This window comes from Bufo bufo, chromosome 3, assembly GCF_905171765.1.
Source record: "Bufo bufo chromosome 3, aBufBuf1.1, whole genome shotgun sequence".
In the NCBI taxonomy this organism is placed as follows: domain Eukaryota; kingdom Metazoa; phylum Chordata; class Amphibia; order Anura; family Bufonidae; genus Bufo; species Bufo bufo.
In genome coordinates, this window is record NC_053391.1 from 671,087,178 (window position 1) to 671,109,163 (window position 21,986).

General features: G+C 47.3%; 1 protein-coding gene across 2 annotated transcripts in view; it reads left to right on the forward strand.

Annotated features, from left to right (window-relative positions):
* The first annotated feature begins 9,236 nt into the window (after positions 1 to 9,236).
* The window catches only part of NOX4 (NADPH oxidase 4), a 260,925-nt gene continuing 248,175 nt past the window's right edge, over positions 9,237 to 21,986 (forward strand). The window contains exons 1-2 of one of the 2 annotated variants that reach the window (XM_040426362.1): positions 9,237 to 9,562; positions 13,164 to 13,259. In XM_040426362.1, coding sequence (XP_040282296.1) covers positions 9,506 to 9,562; positions 13,164 to 13,259 — 153 coding nt within the window. In that variant the 5' untranslated portion in view covers positions 9,237 to 9,505. Of the gene's footprint in view, positions 9,563 to 13,163; positions 13,260 to 21,986 lie in introns of those variants that run through there. The other variant, XM_040426363.1, reaches the window with a different exon arrangement.

Here is a 21,986-nt window from a genome sequence, read left to right on the forward strand (position 1 = left end):
GCGTCGGGGTCGGTCCTGGGCTCGTCAGCCTCAGGTGCAGCCACCTTCCCGGTAGGCAGCCGGTGCATTCGGACCACGCATCGCTACGCGTCTCGGTTCTCCCAGGCCCCTTCTTACCGCAGTCCCTAGTCTCCGCCTCCTGGTGCCCTTCTTCCTGGTCCATGTTTTATCCACGTCTCCCTGCCTCCACACTAGACGACACTACGCTGTGTCCGCGCGCACCCGCGATGGTTTCCAGTCCCGCGCGGCAATTTTTCTCACGTCACTCCTAACTTTTCCAGTCCTCAGGGCCAGCCGGTTCGTTCCCGTCCATCCTCTGACGGTAAGACAAGGGTCTTGATTCCACGTTCTCAGGTACGTCCTCTTATACGTTCATCCGCGACCTTCATAGTCGGGGTGCACGTCCCCATGACCTCTCCAGCGGCCATATTGTTGTCTCTAATTCCAGGTGTTGCAAGGTCTCTGCTATTTTTGAAGACATGTCACAGGTCTCTGACGTCGACGACACATTGTCCCTCCCGGGTACGTCGGTCTCCAGCCAAGGCGGCCCAGTTGCCCTCCGAAGATGGACTGTGCCGAGGCTCGTGGCGGAACTGGCCAAGAGAGGCATCAGACACCCAGCGTCAGCCAGGAAGGCCGAGTTATACCGTCTATTGATGACCGAGCCCAGCGCTCCTGAAAGGGAAGATCCACCCCAGCCATCCAGCAGTCCCTGGTGCTGTTGCAGGCCTCCTTGGATTCGCTCATCTCGTCCGTTGCCGACATCAGGACCAGGGTGGTGGACTTGGAGTCCAGAACACCGGCGTCTTCCCAGGCGGTGGTCCCTGTCTCCGATCCCCCTCTATCTCAGCTTCCGGCTCCAGGTACGTCCCCGGCTGCTCCGGTGGTGGCTCCTGCGCACTTGGTGCCGGACCACATCAGGAGGGACATCTTGGCGGGCAAGGACGTGAATCTCGCGTCCATCCTGATTGCGTCCCACGATGCCGCAGACAATAAGACTTTTGACTGCGGGGAGGTCTCGGTGGTCCTTCGGGCCAAGGATGGACGTCTCAACCGCAAGCTCTCTGTCGTCGAGTTTGTTTTGGCCTTCGGCCTGTTTAGAGACGTGCTCTGCTCCGCTTTTCCGGCCCGCCGGGAGGAGCTGGACACGTATCTACACAGGGTCACTGGACTGGGGCACAAGTACGGCGGCACGGCTTTCTATGACTACCACCGCTCCTTTTCAGCCAAGGCCGCCGCCGCACTTGCCCAGTTTCAGTTCTCCGTCAACTGGGCCATGCTGGACATGGAGTTGTTCTGCCAGCATTTCGCCGGTCTCCGGGCCCCCGCTTGTTCGACCTGCCAGTCGATTTTTCACTCTACTGAGTGGTGTCCTCAAACGGCCACGGCCCAACCAGACAAGGCTATTCCAGGCCCCTCCGGGGTCCCCCGCAGTCCCTCCACCACCGATAAGTTGGGTAGACCCATTGTTTACCTTGGCAACAGCCAAGTTTGCAATAACTTCAACTTTGGTTCCTGTCTCTTCAGCGGGTGCAGGGCTCTGCACATCTGCTCCATCTGCTTCAGGGCTCACCCCAGGTCCACATGTCCCAAGAAGGCTTACAAGCGCCTATGACTAGCCGACTGCGACATCGACCTCCTGGCTCTCCTGTTACGGGACCATCCGGTGCCAGGGTTCGTGGACTTCCTGATCACTGGCCTCTGCTCCGGGTTTGACACAGGGTTGGTGGCACTACCCCATTCCAACTGGGAGTGCGACAATCTGCAGTCAGCCAGGTCAGATCCCACCGCTGTGCAGGAACTCCTGAATTCGGAGGTTGAGAAAGGGTTCCTCCTGGGCCCCTTCAACCAGGTTCCTTTCTCTCGCTGGCGGATCAGCCCCATAGGCATCGTGTCCAAAAAAGATTCGAATAAAAAACGTTTGATTTACGATCTCTCCGCCCCCCATGATTCCGTCATCCCCAGCATCAATTCGCTCATTCCTTCCGAAGAATTTTCCATGACCTATGCGTCCATAGACGAAGCCATTTCCCTCATTCTTAGCGCCGGGAAAGGCGCCTGGCTGTCTAAAACTGACATAGCGGACGCCTTCAAACTGCTGCCCATCGCCCCTCACCTTTGGCAGCTCTATGGTATCAGGTGGGAGGGCAGGTTCTATTTTGCCAACAGGTTGACTTTCGGCTCTAAAAGCAGCTCGTGGTTATTCGACCAGTTGGCGCAGGCCCTGCACTGGATCCTGATCCACCACGGCAGTGCCCCAGCGGTCATCCATTACCTGGACGACTTCCTCCTCATAGAACCTCCGCTATGTCGGCCATCCGGGCTGCTCTCCCTCCTGGAGATTTTTGCCGCCCTTTCCATCCCAATCTCGCAGGGAAAGACCGCGGGGCCGGTCACTTCCATCACCTTCCTGGGTATTGTCCTGGACTCAGACAGAATGGAAGCCAGGCTTCCAGAGGCAAAGCTGTCCCAGATACGGGAAGTCGTGGCCAGGGCCATCACCTCTTCCCAGGTGACCAAGGTCGAGCTACAGTCCATCCTGGGTCGGCTGAACTTTGCCTTAAGGGTCATGCCCCAGGGCAGGGCCTTCATTTCCCGGCTGCTCTCGCTCCTTCCCTCAGCCTCCGAACCCAGCAGCATTGTCCACTTGGACAGGGCTGCCATGGCAGACTTGCGCATGTGGGACAACTTTCTGTTATCTTGGAACGGGGTCAGCCTGTTCGTCCCCTCATGGTCCCAGTCATCCACCAGGGTGTTTGCTGATGCCGCAGCATCCCGGGGTTTCGCGGCCATCTTCGGGTCCCAGTTGCTGGCTGGCCCATGGCCTCCTCAGGTCAGTTCCGACCCCCAGTCCCTCAGCTCATCACCGTTTCTGGAATGTTACCCCATCGTGGCGGCCGCATCCGTCTGGGGTCACCTCTGGGCGAATTCCAGCGTCATGTTTATATCTGACAGTCAGGACCTGGTGGACATCATCTCTAAAGGCCGAGCTAAGTCGGCCAGGGTCATGTCCCTGTTGCGCAAACTGGTCTGGCTGGCCATGACCCATAACTTTCATTTTTCATGTTCCCATATTCCAGGTGCCAGCAACACGGCGGCCGATGCCTTATCGAGGTTCAATTTTCACACCTTCTTTCAGGTATGTCCAGAAGCAGACCGGACCGGGGCCCGGATTCCCGGTTTCAGCGACCTGATGTTAGACTGAGGTCTCTGCTGGCAACCACCGAGGACCTCAGGCACCGATCCCTCTCGGTCAACACGGCTCGCAACTACGGCACAGGTTGGAACCACTTCCAAAAGTTTTCCAGGGACCATCCCCAACAGGATATGTCCTTCATTGCGTACATCATGGCTTTCATGGCCCATTGCCATGTCAACCTCAAGCTGGCACCCAGCACCATCCGTTTGTACCTGGCCGGGGCACAGCATTTCTTAGCCCTTCAGAACCCAGAAGTACGTGCGGCATTCACTTCCCAAGCCGTCAAGGCCACGCTCAGGGGCATTGAGAAAAACAGTAAAGACTCCAACCCGTCCCGTCGGCCGGTCTCCGGTGAGCTGTTTAGGCAGCTGTCTGCATCCCTAGATGGCAATCCTTTTGGCCATTCCACTAGTCTGGTCATCAAGGCCGCCATGTACCTCAGCTTCTACGGCTTCCTTCGTCCAGGAGAATTTTCAGTTTCTTCCCTGAAGACGATCTTCCTGAAAAAGAAGCAGCTATCCTGGAGCCAGGATCATCTGGTATTAAGCCTGCCTTCCACCAAGACGTCCCAAACCGGTCCTCCCATACTGATCCGTTTCTTCAAGTCCGGGAACGCCTGGTGTCCAGTGGTGGTACTCCAACATCTCCTGGGTTCCACACCATCTCCAGATCCAGAGTCTCCGTTGCTGCCATTCCAAGGGAAACCCCTATCCACGCCACAGTTTGTCTCCCACATCAGATCCCTGGTCGCAGGGTTGGGGGTGGACCCCAAAACCATATCAGGACATTCATTCCGCATCGGAGGGGCTTCAGCGGCTTCCAAGCACGGGACGCCTCCGCACGTCATCCGTCACATGGGTAGGTGGAGATCTGCCTGTTTTTCCCGGTACATCCCGGATCCGCTGACTGAAACCCGGCAGGTATTCCGTTCCTTGGTTTTGTAACCCTGTTCCACATGCATTAAACAGCAGCACTTCTCCTACCCGGTGTCTTCTTGGCCCTCTTTTAGGCAGGCCCACGTCCCGTGGCTCCAGGCACACCCCAGCCACTGTCTAGCCCCCTTACTGACCGTGGCCGCGGCCACAATAGTAGTTATAGTCTTGTACATAGGAGCAGTATTATAGCAGTTATGTTCTTTTACATAGGAGGCAGTATTATAGTAGTTATATTCTTGTACATAGGGGGCAGTATTTTACTAGTTATATTCTAATACATTGGAGGCAGTATTATAGCAGTTACAGTCATAAAAAAAAAGAATATTTTGCCAGATTGCTCAAAATACAGTGTTCAGTTATAGCAGATTTGTTAATGATTATAGGTATGGTCTGAGACCCTGGGTATTGTGACACAAATACTGAAAACATACAATAAATTTACATACACCTAGCCTGAAACCCTTGTGCTGCACAGCACGGCGCCCTCCGATGGATGCAGGAGGAAAGAGCAGTAATTTACCTACTGGCGGGCACCACTAAACTGCCACACTTTACCTGTTATTACACTAAAAGAACAATAATCACTGTATGGGTGTGTGGTACGGGCTATCCTGCGGTGCAGCACAACAGCTTACAATCTTACAAAGATTTACAGTATTCCCCCTCCCATAACTGGTCCTGTAGCACGTGCAGTGGCGTATCCAAGCTATGGCAGCCATGGCTAGTGCCATAGGCGCCAAGCGGGGGGGGCGACCAGGGCTGATCCTACACGGGGTGCAGTGGGTGCCCGGGCCCCGCACCCCAGCGCTGCGGCCCTGGTGACAAGTGGGGGCGGCCGCCGGGCCGCGGCCGGCGGCAGGGCAGAGCAGGAGATGAGCGCCTCCATTGCGGAAGCGCTCATCTCCATAGTCATCTGTATTGCCGTCCTCAGGACGGCAATACAGATGCCTGTCTGTGCTGCGGCAGAGGAGGGAGAGGTGTGTCCCCTCCTGTTCCTCTGATAGGCTGCCTATCAGAGGCCGGTGATGGCGCGATGACGTCATCGCGTCGCCTGAGCCGTATAGCGAGGGACACACAGACGGAAGAGGTGGCCTGCATCGCATCGCATTGCTGGAGGTAAGTATAAGTGTATTATTTTTTTTTATTTTTTTATATAGGTACAATACTGGGCTGGCCCATGATAAGGGGGGCTACTGGGCTGGCACATAAGGGGGGCTACTGGGCTGGCACATAAGGGGGGACTACTGGGCTGGGCTGGCACATGATAAGGGGGGCTACTGGGCTGGCACATGATAAGGGGGGACTACTGGGCTGGCACATGATAAGGGGGGACTACTGGGCTGGCACATGATAAGGGGGGACTACTGGGCTGGCACATGATAAGGGGGGCTACTGGCACATGATATGGGGGGCTACTGGCACATGATATGGGGGCACTCTGGCTACTGGCACATGATATGGGGGCACTCTGGCTACTGACACATGATATGGGGGGGCTCTGGCTACTGACACATGATATGGGGGGGCTCTGGCTACTGGCACATGATGGTGGGGGGGGGGGGCTCGGGCTACTGGCACATGATATGGGGGGGGGGCTCTGGCTACTGGCACATGATATGGGGGGCTACTGGCACATGATAAGGGGGGCTACTGGCACATGATAAGGGGGGCTACTGGCACATGATAAGGGGGCTACTGGCACATGATAAGGGGGGCTACTGGCACATGATAAGGAGGGCTACTGGCACATAGGGGGGCTACTGGCACATAAGGGGGGCTACTGGCACATGATATGGGGGGGCTCTGGCTACTGGCATATGATATGGGGGGCTCTGGCTACTGGCACATGATGGTGGGGGGGCTCTTATTTCTGGCACATGATTGGGGGCACTCTGGCTACTGGCACATGATATGGGGGGCTCTGGCTACTGACACATGATATGGGGGGGCTCTGGCTACTGACATGATATGGGGGGGCTCTGGCTACTGGCACATGATGGTGGGGGGGCTCTTATTACTGGCACATGATTGGGGGCATCTATGGGGGCACATCTTACTGCAGATTATTGGGGGGCACTATAGGGGCATCTACTGAGGCTAAAAAAGAAGATATTTTATATAGGGGCTCTGTATAGGGGCATTTTATACTGGGACACATTATGGTGGGTACTATGGGGAAGGGGGGGGCACTATGGGGGTCATCTACGGGGGCACTGAGAAGGGGTATTTTATATTGGCACATTATGGGAACATTAGCTCAACTGGGGGCATTACAAATGTTTTGCATATTATAAGGAGAATTATTACTACTGGGGGGGCATTATGGTGGGCTTTATTACTCCCCCATGGTATGACCCCCTAGTAGCAGCACCAGCCTCTCCCTGCTCTGCTATCCCTCTGCCCTTTCTCCAAATCCTTATTATGAAATCTTTCTCATTAGGTTAAAGCACAACATCAGCTCCGCCGAGCCCCCGGCCAAAGTGTTGAAGTGGCGTCCGAGATCCCCAAGGGCCAAGTCAAGTAACTGTAAGTTTTTATGGGGGTTCTACAAAAGAGCTATCGTGTTTTTTTTTTTGTTAAGGTTATCTGAAAGATGGGTTTAAAATATTTTGACAGGGGCGCAGTTTCAGTGCTTGCCATAGGCGCCATTTTCACTAGATACGCCTCTGAGCACGTGCCTGAGTATTCCTCCTGAGCAAGAAAACCCAGTCTGTCTTGAGTTTGTGGGAATTTTATCAGCTCTCTAATGTGAAATATCACTTTAAGTTATAAAGTCCTTGCAATGAACAGTAGTAATACTTGTGACCTGACACAAACAGAGACCCTAACTAACTTACTACAGGCCTGGTTTCAGTCCCTAGGAGCCAACACTGTAATGAGGTGCGTGCACGATCTTACCGACCCGGGTATGCTCTGCATTCGCCGGTGACTCTGAGCAGAACAAATGCCTCTCCAACAAGCATGCGGTACCGCAGTGTATGTAGCTTTGCTCTCATCAGCGCTTTTGGAAGCAATCCTCGTTCCTCTGGACAGGATCAGGGTCTTGGACATGATCAGCTTCACTTACCTGCAGCTCTGGTCACTCTCACACCTGGATGCCGTTGGATTCACTGCTCACACAGCTCCTCAGTGTTTCTCACAGCCTCACTCTAAGATGGCTGCTGGAGGAGAAATCAACGAAAGTTTTTTTCCGTAAGTGGAGGAAATTCATTATTCATTATATAATGGATATGGATACTAAATGGAGGAGAGGCTAAAAGGGACTTTGGGAAGTCTGGAGATGGTTTGAGGAGCATGGCAGACAATTTGGAGATAGGTGGGAAAGGGGGAGCTGTATTCTATAGATTATGAATGCGCATCCAAGCTAAATTGACGAAAATCACAAGATTTGTTATCATGACACTTTTTATTGGAAAAATGTTGGGGGGGGGAGGGTTTGGGTTGTTGGGGATATATTCAAAAATTGGGAGAATATAAATCTCTTGGATTGAACTTGACCAAGTATATGACAAGAAAAAGGTCATGTCATTTTGATGTAATGATCTGAAGTCCGATTGTCATATCTACACTTACTTGTATACTGCTGATGTATGTGATGTCTATTTTGATATGTGTACAATCTCCCGTAATAAAAATGTTTAAAAAAAAAATATAAAGATGACTGCTGGCTTCCTCTCCAGACTTGTAACTCCACCCCCTGGGAGTTCCCAACATCACATGAAATGCAGTCTGTTGCTGTGCTTAGGAAACAGCGGCATCTTGTGGCCAAACAGCAGAATGTCAGTCCAGATCATTTAAACAAACACAATGTTCAGACAATGAGAGCTGTTTTCCCATCTCACACGCAGAGGCATATCTATAGCCATAGCTGCCATAGTCCTGAATATGAGGCCCAGAGATTGGTGGGGCCCAATCAGGTGCAAGAACAATATGGTGTTTGTTTGTTTTTTGCTATATTGTGGGTTTTCTGCTATATAGCACTATTATATATAACTAATCATTGCTACTTATGCTGCTGGTTTGATTTTCTTACACCAGGTGGTGGGGGCCCCATCTTATTTTGCTACAGAGCCCTATGGATTATAGTTACACCCCTGGTGCCGAAGGATACCTGTATGCCTCCATGCCCAACTGTATCTTATTTTGTATGGAAGTTACAAATGAGAATCATCTGCATCAGCAGTCCTAGAGCCTCCTTTTAATTGTACAGTTTTCTCCAATTAAAGGGGTTATCCGAGACTATTAAATGCCACCCGATATAACGGACCCCTCACAGGGAATATACTTACCCCACTCCCTGCGCCGCTCCTGGACCCCGCACCGCCGTCGCTGCTTCTCCCAGTGCGCGGATGAAAACATCCGGTGTCGGAGGGGAGCAGCCAATGGCAGGCGGGGATGAGGATAAGCCTCCCTAGCATCGCGGGTGACACTAGGGAGGCCCGTCCCTGCCTTCCATTGGCTGCACCCCCCCAACACCAGATTTTTTTTATCCGCGCACGGGGAGAAGCAGCAGCGGCGGTACAGGGACCAGGAGCGGCGCGGGGAGCCAGGTAAGTATATTCAGTGTGAGGGGCCCGGCATATAGGGGGGATTTAATAGTTTCGGATAACGCCTTTAACTTCTCCTTTTTGTAATGTGCTGTTATCATTTTTATTTCATTGTATCTTTTGTTTTTATATTTCCAGATTTTATTAATCCTTCTTTATTTATTTATTTTTCCAATGTTTTGCTTTTTTTATATACCTTTTGTTGTATTTCTTACAAACTGCATTATTGTTTATTTCATTATCTTATATGTATATTTCTTTTAAATTATTTTATTGAAAGTCATGCTTTTATTGTTAGCTGGAAAAAAAAAAGAGCAAAGCAAACATCTGTTTGGGACAAAAATGAGCCCTCCGGGCCCCTGTAGCTGGCAGCCCCCCCCCCTCTCCCCTTCTCTTCTCAATATCCCTGTTCTTTGTTAAGCTATATCTGAATGGAAAAAGTTTGGCAGAAATCCAGAGATATGGAATGACTGGATGAGTGCTAGGTTCCTTCTACTGTTCTACTCTAAAGCTAAGCTTCCTTACACTTGATACGTTGCATCTTCTGTGGAATCTTCACGCTTTGTGAAACTTTGAAATAGTTTGGAGGAACTTTTCATTGTGAGGTTTGCAGCTTGCTCTGCTGCTGATGATTCCTATTTGTAGACCATGCAGCCTGTCCCACATCATTAACCACAGGGAGAGACTTGGGGATGGTCACACAGGGCTGGGAATATCTAGACATGAAGATCACAGGGGAGAAGGCAGGAAGCGGCGTCCCGCAGCTGGGGGCAGAGCACTGACCATTGTGGATTGTTACACTCCAGCTGGAGCAGGACAGGAGGATGGCTTCACCTTGTAACAGCTGGTTCTACAATGAAGGCTTCAAGCACCTCTTCCTGGTAGGACTCCATTCTTTGCTAACATTTGCCATTGTAATTTTAACTTTTTGATTGTATTTCTTTTCAAAACTTGCTGGAAAAGCTTCAGAGTTTTGCTGTGTCTGTACTTTTATGACGGTATTATATTATATTACTACTTTATAGTTCTGATGTCCCCATCCTGTAGTTCAGCAGATGCTGTGAGGATAAAACTCCCAAGATATCTGATTTCTTAGATACAATCCTGGAGGAGCGGTGAACCGGTCTCGCCCGCCGTGCCACATGCGCCACTTTTTTCAACGTGGTGGACACCCTGTCGATGGATCTGGATTAGGCTGAAAAAACTATTTTAGCTTAATGTTACATGACACATGTCTTTGAAACCATGCTACCAGGGGTCTACACAGATCACATAGGGCCCCATAGCAAGACTTAGTATGGGCCCCCTGCCCAACCTAGTTTCCCAGTACGTGTGCGTCAATTACTCTCAGGTAACGCAGAGCGCAAAGCACAATGTCCCAGATTTATGATAAATTTAAATTTTTATTATTCACAGGAAGACATTTTAATTAAAAAAATAAAAAAAAACACCCTTGACCGCTCCTACTTTTTCTGACTCCCACCATATTTCTCAGTGTATTTACTCCAGATACCTGCAGGAATAAACACAATAAAAAACTTCCCCCATACAGCTGTAAATCCCTGCATTACTAAAACTGGCTTCCTGTAGCCACCACTAGGGGGAGGAATGCATAGGAATGTATATGATTACCATTCACTACAATGGAAGCTTTAGTAATCTCTTTGCACTGAGCTACTTCTAGTGCATGAAAATGCAGATAGAGAAGATGGAGATCAGCGCCTGTGTAGTACAGAAGAAGCAATCATGCTTGGACCTCGGTGCTTGATGGGGTCTAGAAAACCCTTCAGCCACATTGGAAGACACCCATGGCTGTAACTACCAGGGTAGCAGACAGAGTAGCTGCTATGGGGCCCAAAAAGTAAAAGGGCCGATCTCCACTCAAAAGGCACAGTTAGTGGTGAATTGTATGTAAGGTGGCATAGAAAACGGAATGTACTGTGACATCAGTGTGCCCATTAGTTCTGTATTGTAACTTTGCTGTTTATTAATAACAAATTATAATTATTATAATTTTTACATTATACCTCTAGTATTACATCAGTATTCATATTATACCTCTAGTATTACATCAGTATTCATATTATACCACTAGTATTACATCATTTTCCCTGTACTGTGACATCTCTGTGTGCATTTGCTACTAGTATTACATCATTGCCTGCATTATCCCATTATAACTACATTACTGTATACATCATCCACTATTATTACATAAGTGTTCGCTTTGTCCCACCATTATTACATCACTGTGTACATTACTCCTTTACTGTGACATCACTGTGTGCATTTTCTCACTATTATTACATCAGTATTCATATTATACCACTAGTATTACATCATTTTCCCTGTAATATGACACCACTGTGTACTTTGGATTACTTTACTGTGACATTACTTTGTGCATTTTTCCACTAGTATTACATCATTGCCTGCCTTATCTCATTATAATTACATCACTGTATGCATTATACCACTATAATTACATCATTTACTGTGACATCACTATGTACATTACTCCTATACTGTGACATCACTATGTACATTACTCCTTCACTGTGACATCACTCTGTACATCACTCCTTCACTGTGACATCACTATGTACATTACTCCTTCACTGTGACATCACTCTGTACATTACTTCTTCACTGTGACATCACTGTGTACATTACTTCTTCACTGTGACATCACTGTGTACATTACTTCTTCACTGTGACATCACTGTGTACATTACTCCTTCACTGTGACATCACTGTGTACATTACTTCTTCACTGTGACATCACTCTGTACATTACTCCTTTACTGTGACATCACTCTGTACATTACTTCTTCACTGTGACATCACTGTGTACATTACTCCTTCACTGTGACATCACTGTGTACATTACTCCTTCACTGTGACATCACTCTGTACATTACTTCTTCACTGTGACATCACTGTGTACATTACTTCTTCACTGTGACATCACTGTGTACATTACTTCTTCACTGTGACATCACTGTGTACATTACTCCTTCACTGTGACACCACTGTGTACATTACTCCTTCACTGTGACATCACTCTGTACATTACTTCTTCACTGTGACATCACTGTGTACATTACTTCTTCACTGTGACATCACTATGTACATTACTCCTTCACTGTGACATCACTCTGTACATTACTCCTTCACTGTGACATCACTATGTACATTACTCCTTTACTGTGACATCACTCTGTACATTACTCCTTTACTGTGACATCACTGTGTACATTCCTTCTTCACTGTGACATCACTGTGTACATTACTCCTTCACTGTGACATCACTGTGTACATTACTCCTTCACTGTGACATCACTGTGTACATTACTCCTTCACTGTGACATTACTGTGTACATTACTCCTTCACTGTGACATCACTGTGTACATTACTCCTTCACTGTGACATCACTGTGTACATTACTTCTTCACTGTGACATCACTATGTACATTACTCCTTCACTGTGACATCACTCTGTACATTACTCCTTCACTGTGACATCACTGTGTACATTACTCCTTCACTGTGACATCACTGTGTACATTACTTCTTCACTGTGACATCACTGTGTACATTACTCCTTCGCTGTGACATCACTGTGTACATTACTCCTTCACTGTGACATCACTGTGTACATTACTCCTTCACTGTGACATCACTATGTACATTACTCCTTCACTGTGACATCACTCTGTACATTACTCCTTCACTGTGACATCACTGTGTACATTACTCCTTCACTGTGACATCACTGTGTACCTTACTTCTTCACTGTGACATCACTGTGTACATTACTCCTTTACTGTGACATCACTGTGTACATTACTCCTTTACTGTGACATCACTGTGTACATTACTCCTTTACTGTGACATTACTGCGTGCATTTTTCCACTATTATTAAATCATTGCCTTCATTATCTCATTATAACTCCATCACTGTATCCATTATCCACTATTATTACATCAGTGGTATTATTATACCACTACTATTACATCATTTCCCCTATACTGTGACATCACTGTGTACATCACTTATTACTGTGACATCACTGTGTGCATTTTCCAACCATTATTACCTATTTGCCTGCATTATCCCATTATAATCACATCGCTGTATACATTATCCACTATTATTACACCTGTGTTCGTATTATCCCACTATTATTACATCATTTCCCCTGTACTGTGACATTACTGTGTGCATTAGTCCTGTGCATCGGGGAAACTGATCATAAGGTTTTCTGAACTCACTGCTGAAAGTGGTCATAGTGGAGTTGGTCCCTAATTCAGTTTTTTTCTATGGGGCCCCACGGTTAATTGTTACGCCCCTGAAGACCCCAGTACAATAAATGACACTTGGTAGGTGGGGACCCTGTGACAGATTTTACACTTCAATTGACTCCACTTTATAGTTGTTTTGTCCTTAGCTAAGTCTCCGATTTCTTCTTCTCCTCAGTTCTTCTGGCTGGCCGTCAATACCCTAATTTTCTGGAGAACCTTTAGCTGGTATTACAGTGGCCCGCAGTACCACTACCTGCGCCAGATGCTGGGGGTAAGCACTCATAGAGGGAATGTTTTTGGATGCTACCTAAGATGTTTTTTCACCGGCACCAGGAGACTGGGGTGACAGACATTGCCCTGCTGCAGTGGAAAAGCTGACAAGTGGAGAACAAAAGCTGCTGTTTGCTTAGTCTCTGCCTCAGGCTGTGTTTGAATGAACTGACAGATTGCTGGAGACCCTCCCTTCTTCCCCCTTTCCAGAGCTGCAGGGGTCCTCTAAGGCTTCTACCATCAGCCTGTGGAATGAGGAAGCTGAGGGATCTCAATTAGTTTCCAGGCAGGTAGAACGGATGTAGTGGTGCTGCTCTGACCTTGCAGAGGGCATTACCGGCTATGAGGACCAAAAAAGCAAAAAAAAAGCTGGTTTCTTTGTGTGTATTGCATTATGTATGGAAATTTGCAAGAAATGTATATTCCGTGGGGCAGGGGGTTGACACTGGTTGTATAAATGTTTTAAAGAGGTTGTCCAATTAGGACAACGCTCAGACAATCCATACAAAAGTCATGAATGGGGGCCCATAATTAAAAGCTATTATAAAAGAGGTTTACTCTCGGGGACTCGGAAGAACTTCCTATAATATGGTTTCCCCTTGAGGTCATCACGGGGGAAATATAGATGTGCCGGCAGCCTTCCCCATCAATAATGTTACTGGATCTCCAGCAATGAGATTCAAAAACTTGCTCAACCTTGGGAGGGCTACCACATTTGCTGCCATCATATTCTGTAATTCTGTTCAGTGATTGTCACTCACCTGTCCCCGGTGGGGCTCACAAGCTAAATTCACGAGTATGTTTTTGGAATGTGGGAAGAAAACTGATCATCCAGAAATCCATGAAGAACTTCATGCAGATGTTGCCTCTGGTTAAATTTAAAACCAGGGCACCAGCACTGCAAGGCAACAAGTGCTAACCACTGAGCCACAGCATTGTCCTAGGTGGTTGTCCAAGGTGGATGCCTTGTTTTGTGTCACCACAGATTTCTAAGACAAAAACTACTGTATATGCCAACATGGTATGATGGTTTGAAGGTCTGAACATTCTCTTGGCTTCTTCTGATTCTTGCGTTGACGTCAATGGAGGATGGCCACTCATGAGGGATTTTATTGGTCATTCCCATTCTCAGAATCAGAGGGTGTTCTAGGGGGGAAAACCCCTGACGATCAGACTAATGGCTATATTACACCAACAGATTATCTGACCAATTTCTGTCCAATCAGACCAATAGTGTTTGTAAACGGCCATCTGGCTAATGATCAGGTCTTGATAAACATCTTAATGAGGAAAATTAATCACACTATAAGAAAGCACTTCCTTCCTGATTTTTCTAGCATTTAATGGGGTTGTGCAAGAATGGGGAGGGTTTTGACAAACCCCCCCACTTGGCCGGACCTGTAAAGGGCAGCTTACTTACCTGCTTCCCACTGCTGGCTCCCCTCTCCTTTTCCTCCAAGCCTGTGATGCTCTGCTGGGCTCCCTCGCTGTTTACATCCGGTTTGACATTGTTGCAGCCAATCACTGGCCGTGGCGGTGACCAGCTCCCTTTAAGTCATGACAAATGGTCATATGATGCAAGTGGATTTGGTCTCCACTGCAGCCAGTAATTGGCTGTGGAGAAGTCAAACCGGATGTTAGGGAGCCCAACGGAGCATCAGAGGCACGGAGGAGCCGGAAGACAGTGCTGGGAACCAGGTAAGTAAGATGCCCTTTGCAGATTCGGCCCATTCTTGCACAACCCCTTTAAAGGGTTTATCTCATCTCGCCGTTACTAGGGCAAGATCAGACCTCTTCCCGGCCAGGGAAACAGCAGAGCGCCCCCACACTTGCTGTTTCAGTAGCACCCATTGTGGGGCTATATACAAGCTATATTGTTTATGAGTTACGGAAACAGCATAGCTTGCTGTGCTACGTTGTTTCCATAGCTCTCATGCACGTCAATGAGAGCTATTGAAACAAAAGAGCGCTGGAGTTGTTTCCGGGCCGGGAGGTGGTCGGGACTGTGTCTCATCTTGTCTTGGTAACGACGCGATGAGACAATCCCTTTAAACGAGCTTTCAAGGACTTAGATATTGAAGGTCAATCCTTATGAAAGATCATCAGTAGATACCCAGCACCAGCCGCTACACAGTGTATAGAGTATTCTGCTTCCAGCTCTGTCCATTATATACCGGTAGTTTCAAGCGGCTGCCCAAAACAGCTGATCAGTGGGGGTATGGGGTGTTGGACCCCCGGTGATCTGATATTGAGGATTGGCCATCAATATCTAAATCCCAGAAAACCCTTGCACCTCCAAAGATGCCACAAAATTAAATGTGAAGGAAGAGTTACAGAAAAGGGTGGAGAACAGGGGCAATGCATTTCTGCTTAGCCTGGGTGACTGTGTGACAAAATTATAGCTATGCTACTGCTACAAAGTGTTTACATTGGGAAGAGACAGTCCCAAACTCCTTCAGTCCTCGTCACTCCTGAAATGTTATTCTTTTGGAAACTAATGATAAATCTGCTTCAGAATATTGGGGGTATGTTTCTGATCACTCAATTATGGAAGGATGCCTAAGAAATGCATTTAATTGAATGGGTTATCCAGGAGATAAAAAGAAATATTAATATTAGGAAAGGCCACAGGGTGAGATAAAAAATAAATAAATCAAGCAATATTCACACTCACCGATCCTCCTTTTCCAGCTCTTCTTGGGTGGCTGCTTATTGGTTCTGACCCGAAACACAGGAAATGCCAGAAGATGCCTGCACAGCCAATCACTGGCTGAGGTGGGTCACCGCTGTAGCCAGTGATGAGCTGAGCAGGTATCTTCAGGCATTTCTTGCCTGTTGGGAGAGAAACAAAAAGTGCCGAAACAGGACCAGTGGAGGATCGGTGGAGGATGAGTATGGCTCCTATTCATTTTATATCTCACAGTGAATCTTTCCCCCCCCCCAAAAAAAAGCTTTTTAAATTAAACTTTAACTCTTCTCTTTCATGAAACCTGAGTATCTTTGAGATTGTCTCCTTTCCTCTGTTTCTTTTACGTTCCTCGGTTGCTCATTGAGGTTTAGGATAAGCTCATCATCACTTTGCTGTATTCTCCGGGGACCTGCGTCCATATCTGTCCAAGGCTAACAATTAATCCTCCAAAATAAAATGTACAATGCAGCAGACTGAGGAAGGAATTGTGAGGGCTTCTTAGCCTGATGTCACCTCCTGGATGCATTAATGTGAAAGCCTCTCAAAGACTTGTGCATGGAATACAGAAAAATGAGCATGGACGCTGTCAGGAACAACTCTGCTGACCTTTACAGGGAAGAGACCTTCAAAAACCTTCACACAAGATTATGCTGAAAACAAGAATATATTTTTTCATAGACTTGACGGCAATAGGTTTTCCATCTGACAAAAAGATTTCTAGATTTGCTGTGTCCTGCAGAGCTCTCCATAGCCGGTTTTCACACCAGAAAGAACAAATGTGAATGCATGAGTAGGAGAAAGAGGGTCCCAAAGGTTGATCACAAGGGTACCAGTATGGGGTTGTGTTTTGTTATTCAGGACAGTTGGGCTGGTGTTTTTCACCCTTCCCCCTACCAACTTACGCTCTCCAATTATGACCTGTCTCTACATAGAGGACGGAGCTGTACAGTTCGGGTGACAACCTCTGATGCAGGAGCTACTGCAGAACAGCTGATCAGTGGCTGGTGCGGGTGTTGGACTCCCCCTGATAGGATATTGATGGCCTATCCTGAAGATAGGTCATCAATATAAAAGTACCATAAAAGCCCTTTAAATATGCTTAAAGGGAACCTGTCACAATGAACATGGCATGTGATTGGCAGGTAGTATGGCATAGCGCAGGAGGAGCGGAGCAGATTGGTATATAGTTTTGGGGAAAAAGATACAATATAACTAGTATTTTATTCATTCGATCCTCTGCTCTTTCTAGGCTTAGGAGTCCAGTGGGCGTTCTTAGTTAATGCCTGACATTCTTTTCTGTATCAATGTGCTTACAGAGATAGCTGTCAATCACTGACAGGACCACCCACTGGACACCTAAGCAAAGAAAGAGCAGGGATTGTGATCAGTGAATTAAAAGTTATTCTAAATCTCCTCCTATGAAAGTATATATCAATCTGCTCAACTCTTCCTGCTCTATAACCTGCTGTCCGCAGCTCAGACCATGTTGGACCCGCGCAGATGAGCTGTTTTGGAAAGGGACCAATGCTTGCAGTAGCTCCGTAGCCTTCTCATAGCTTAGCCTAGGCCGTGTGACCTCACGTTCCTCAGTTACGTGGTGCTACTCGTTATTGCCAGTGCCGAGGCCTTCTCAAACAGCTGATCGGCGGGCGTCTTGGGTGTCGGACCGCTACCGGTCAGATAGGACAGGTCATCAGTAGAAAAGTCTTGGAGGGCTGCTAATTGTGATTACAGTCTAATTGTAATTACATTCTGTATGACTCTGCATAGAAATAGATGTCAATCACTGATTATGACCACTCACTGGACTCCTGAGCCTAGAAAGAACAAGGGATGTAAATGAATGAAATACTGAATATTTTCCAACTCTGCTCAGCTCCTCCTGCTCTATGACGTGCTGCTTGCAGATCAGACGCCATGTTCAATTTGACAGGTTTCTTTTCACCATAGTGAGGGAAGTCCACACATGCCAATCAAAAATAAGAACATCTAGACCTTTTATCTAAAGAACATTTCCAGTTGAAGTGAACTTTTTAGGAATCTATCTTCGCCTAACACTACAGTGCAGTAATAGAGGTCACGGCCTCCCTGGGCCTCCAACATTACTGGTTCTACTTAAGTATTTCCAACAGGAGGAGAACAACATACGCCAATGAAAGGAAACAGCTGACTGCAGGAGCAGCTGTTTAGCACATCATTGTCATGAAGGTCTTCAGAAGGGGCTTCACTACTGACAATGGAAGGAGTGAGAGTGACAACAATGTGACATAACAAGGATCCTTCTTGATGGATCTGTTTAGGTTGTGCTAAAAATTTCAGCCAAAACATTTTACATAGTTGTGGATAGAATATTTAGGGTTGCCCACCTAGGACCACCCACCTGCAGCAGCTCTCCTGATTTCAAGAGTTGGGCTTCTGGGTTCTAGAGCAAGAATTGTTCTAAAAGCATTTCCTGCTAACTCCTGAAAATGAGGGGAAGTGTATTTGTATGGGGGGGGCGGTTTATACAGAGGAAATAACACCGCCACCATATCTCCCAAGTGTCCCACTTCTTGAGGGACAGTCTTTACTGTTAACCTAAATCCCTCTGTCTCTGCTGTCGGCCTTCTTTTCGCACTGTCGGGTCTTACCAGTATCATACAGCATCAGAATGCAAATACGGTTTTCGGTGCACGGTAGGTGGGGCTAAGCACCATAATGTCATCCACCTCTTTTTTGATTGACAGTCTCTGAGATTTCAGAGCCCATAGCAATGACACAGGGGAAGCCAGGTGCACCGAATGGGATGAACCCACCCATGGTGAACAGAAATTCTTATTTGAATAAAAATAAAAGAAGCATTTTCGAAAGATTTAGAGAACTGGATTTTTAAAAGGTTCTGTTTGGGGGCACCAACCCTACATGGTGGTATACTTACTTTGAAACAGATTTTGGAGGTGATGAATCTCCGCTGGCAGCACTCTGAGGAAGGTCTATGCTTGTATCTGACAGCTGTCTAGGTATACACACTCTTACAGGGAAGGCTGTCAATCACTGATAGGCCCACAAGACTAACGAGTTCAGAAAGAGCAGAGATTTTTAAATATAAATTACAAGTTTTGGGGAATCTTCTTCCATAAAACTGTATATCGATCTGCTCAGCTCCTCCTGCTCCAAAAAATACTGCCTGCAGATTGCACTGCATTTCATGGTGTCAGGTTTTCTTCAAAGCGGTTGTGCACTAATTTCCAGACCTCTCCGACTGGCGGAACCCTTGTGGTGTTCATATTTACCTGATCCCTGGTGCTGGGTATAGACTCGTTCCCTCCCTGGCCTCCACTGCTTGTTTTGGGCCCCTCCATGTAAACTTCCATTTTGACGCCGCTGCAGCCACAGCAGTGATCTTATCCGCTTGTGTCACATGACCATTTCACATGAGGAGCAGCAACCAGTGATTGGCTGCAGCAGTGTCAAACAGGAAGTTCGTGTGAATGGAACAGAAACAAGCAGTGGAAGCCAGGGAACAAACGAGCCGGGGCCCATGGCCAAGGATCAGGCAAGTATGATCACCAATGTGTTTGCTGCTATTCTGATAGGTCTGGAAATTAGTTTACAACCCCTTTAAGGCAGCCATGCGGCTACGATGAATGTCTGATCAACCCAACAATTGCTGCAGGACCGGACAACATTCTACAGTCAGGGAAAAGATAGATGGGACAATTAGAGGTGTCTGCCAGTGAAGGTTGAAACTGAGCATGTGCGACCACTTCAGCAATGTTACTGAGATGGATGGAGAAATATGGAAAAGAACAAGCAGCAGGTGGCGCTATACAGATGCATTTTATTGAATAACTCAGCGGCTATGCTAAACTTTAAATTACATGCAATTACAAAAGTAGTCAGATCCAGATGCTGGTATGAAAAATGGAGAATATTTTTTCCTGGAAAAATCCCTTTAAGGAAGTTCATATTTTCTAATGACTTACTAAAACTGGCAGCATGGCTGCATCTTTCATACATAGGCTATGAATCATTCTGCCTAATGAGCCCCCTTCCTTTACACCCACAGAGTAATTGGCATATTAGATCCATTCATTCATATTTCAGTATAAATGGGTGATGGCGGAGGAGGGCTAGCTGTGGTGCCTCACATACACACGTATATAGCCTCTCATTAATAGCATTATCTAATCTATAGGAAATTATCACAGTATTCAGATCTAACCAGTTTTCAGCGTTATATCCGCACATTATAATTATCCACATTTATAAATCAGCGGAAAATACTGCATATTTTGCCGCCTTATATAATGTGAAATCAAATATCGGGTGTTTATGTCCCATCTGAGGCACTGTCTACCTTGAGTTATCCAACTCTATTTGTCATGAAAGGATAGGGAACTGTGCAGCCCTGTATTCCACCCACAACACTGTCAGTACCTACTTGCATGATCCGTCCTAAATGGCGGCCCACAACTTGATGGCGGTCCCTGATTTGCAGGGGCCTAACCTAGAGGGGTAAAGAGAAGTCAGACAGAAAAACTAGGACCGGATCAGAATCCAAAAGCTAAGTCAAATACCCAGCAGAGTGAAACCAGGAGATAACGTCAGAGACAAGGTCAGCAGGCAAAGGCTACAAACTAGCAAAGTCTAACCGTGTTGAATATCGAGCAAGGTCAAATAAGAGACAGGGTCAAATACCACAGTTGGGCCATTATATCAGGTTCAGAGAAAACTGGGTGCAAACTATAGCAAATAGAAAACCCACGCAAACACAAGGAGAACATACAAACTCCATGGAGATGCTACCCTTGATTTGAACCAGATTTGAACTCAGGGCTCCAGGAAATCAATGCAATAGTGACAACTGTGCGGTCATGACCTTCTCTTCCTATTGTGTGCAGAAGACATGGACAGCTTGTATATGTAGGGAGAGACAACCCACACACCTCAATGCCAAAGAGGGAATGGAAATGTCGTTTTCTTGTAATGTCATTGAGGGGGAAGGTCCTGGCAGGGCAGTACTTGGATATCTCCTTATACAATTTCTTCAGAGATACGTAATCAAACAGGTTATCAATATCAGATGAATGGGGTTCTAACTCCCCCCCACCAATCAGCTGTTTGAAGAGACTGCGGCCTCTACATAGGCCAATGACATCACACTTATCCATCACTTGGCTAAGTGAATGATCCTGGGCTGCAATGCCAAGCACGGCCACCATGCAACGTACGGCGCCGTGCTTGGTGTGCTGTGAGGAGGTTGCAGTGATTACCGGAGCGGCGTGGCCTCTTCAAACAACTGACCTCCACCGATGAGATACTGATGACCTATCTTGAGGATAGGCCATGAATATTGGGCTAAAATTTGCACACGATCAGGATTGCGTGCAGATTTTCCATGCAGAAAATCTGCACCGTAGGTCATGTACATTGTGTTCTATGAGAATTTGAAATTCTCAATGCACACGATGCAGATTTTGACCTGCGGTGCGGATTTAAAAATCCGCAGCATTTCAATTTATTTTATTTTTCCTGACCAGATTTTCTCCATTCACTTAGTAGAATCCGCATGCAAATCCGCACCAATTGATGCGGATTGACTGCACGGATTTGCCTGCGAACACATGCGGATTTCGGTGCGGATTCTCCGCACGTGAGTCCTGATCGTGTGCATGTACCCTTGTACTCCTGGAACACCCCTTTAACCACCTCCGGACCGCCTAACGCAGATTCGCGTTCCGGCGGTGGCAGCGCTGCGCACAGTCACGCATATACGCGTCATCTCGCGAGACGCGAGATTTCGCTCCAAGCCGGCCCGCGCATGCGCATCGCGGGCCGGCAAAAGTTAAAGAACAAGTTAGTCACCAGCCTGCCAGCAACGATCATTGGCTGGCAGGCTGGCGATTTTTAAAAAATCCAATCACAAGCCATATAACAGATCATATTAGTAAATATGATCTGTTATATGGCTTGTCTGCTCCTGTGCTGGTCCTTTTCGTCGGTTGGATCCAGCACAGGAGCAGACTTCACAGTGAGTAGCACCAACACTACACCTTA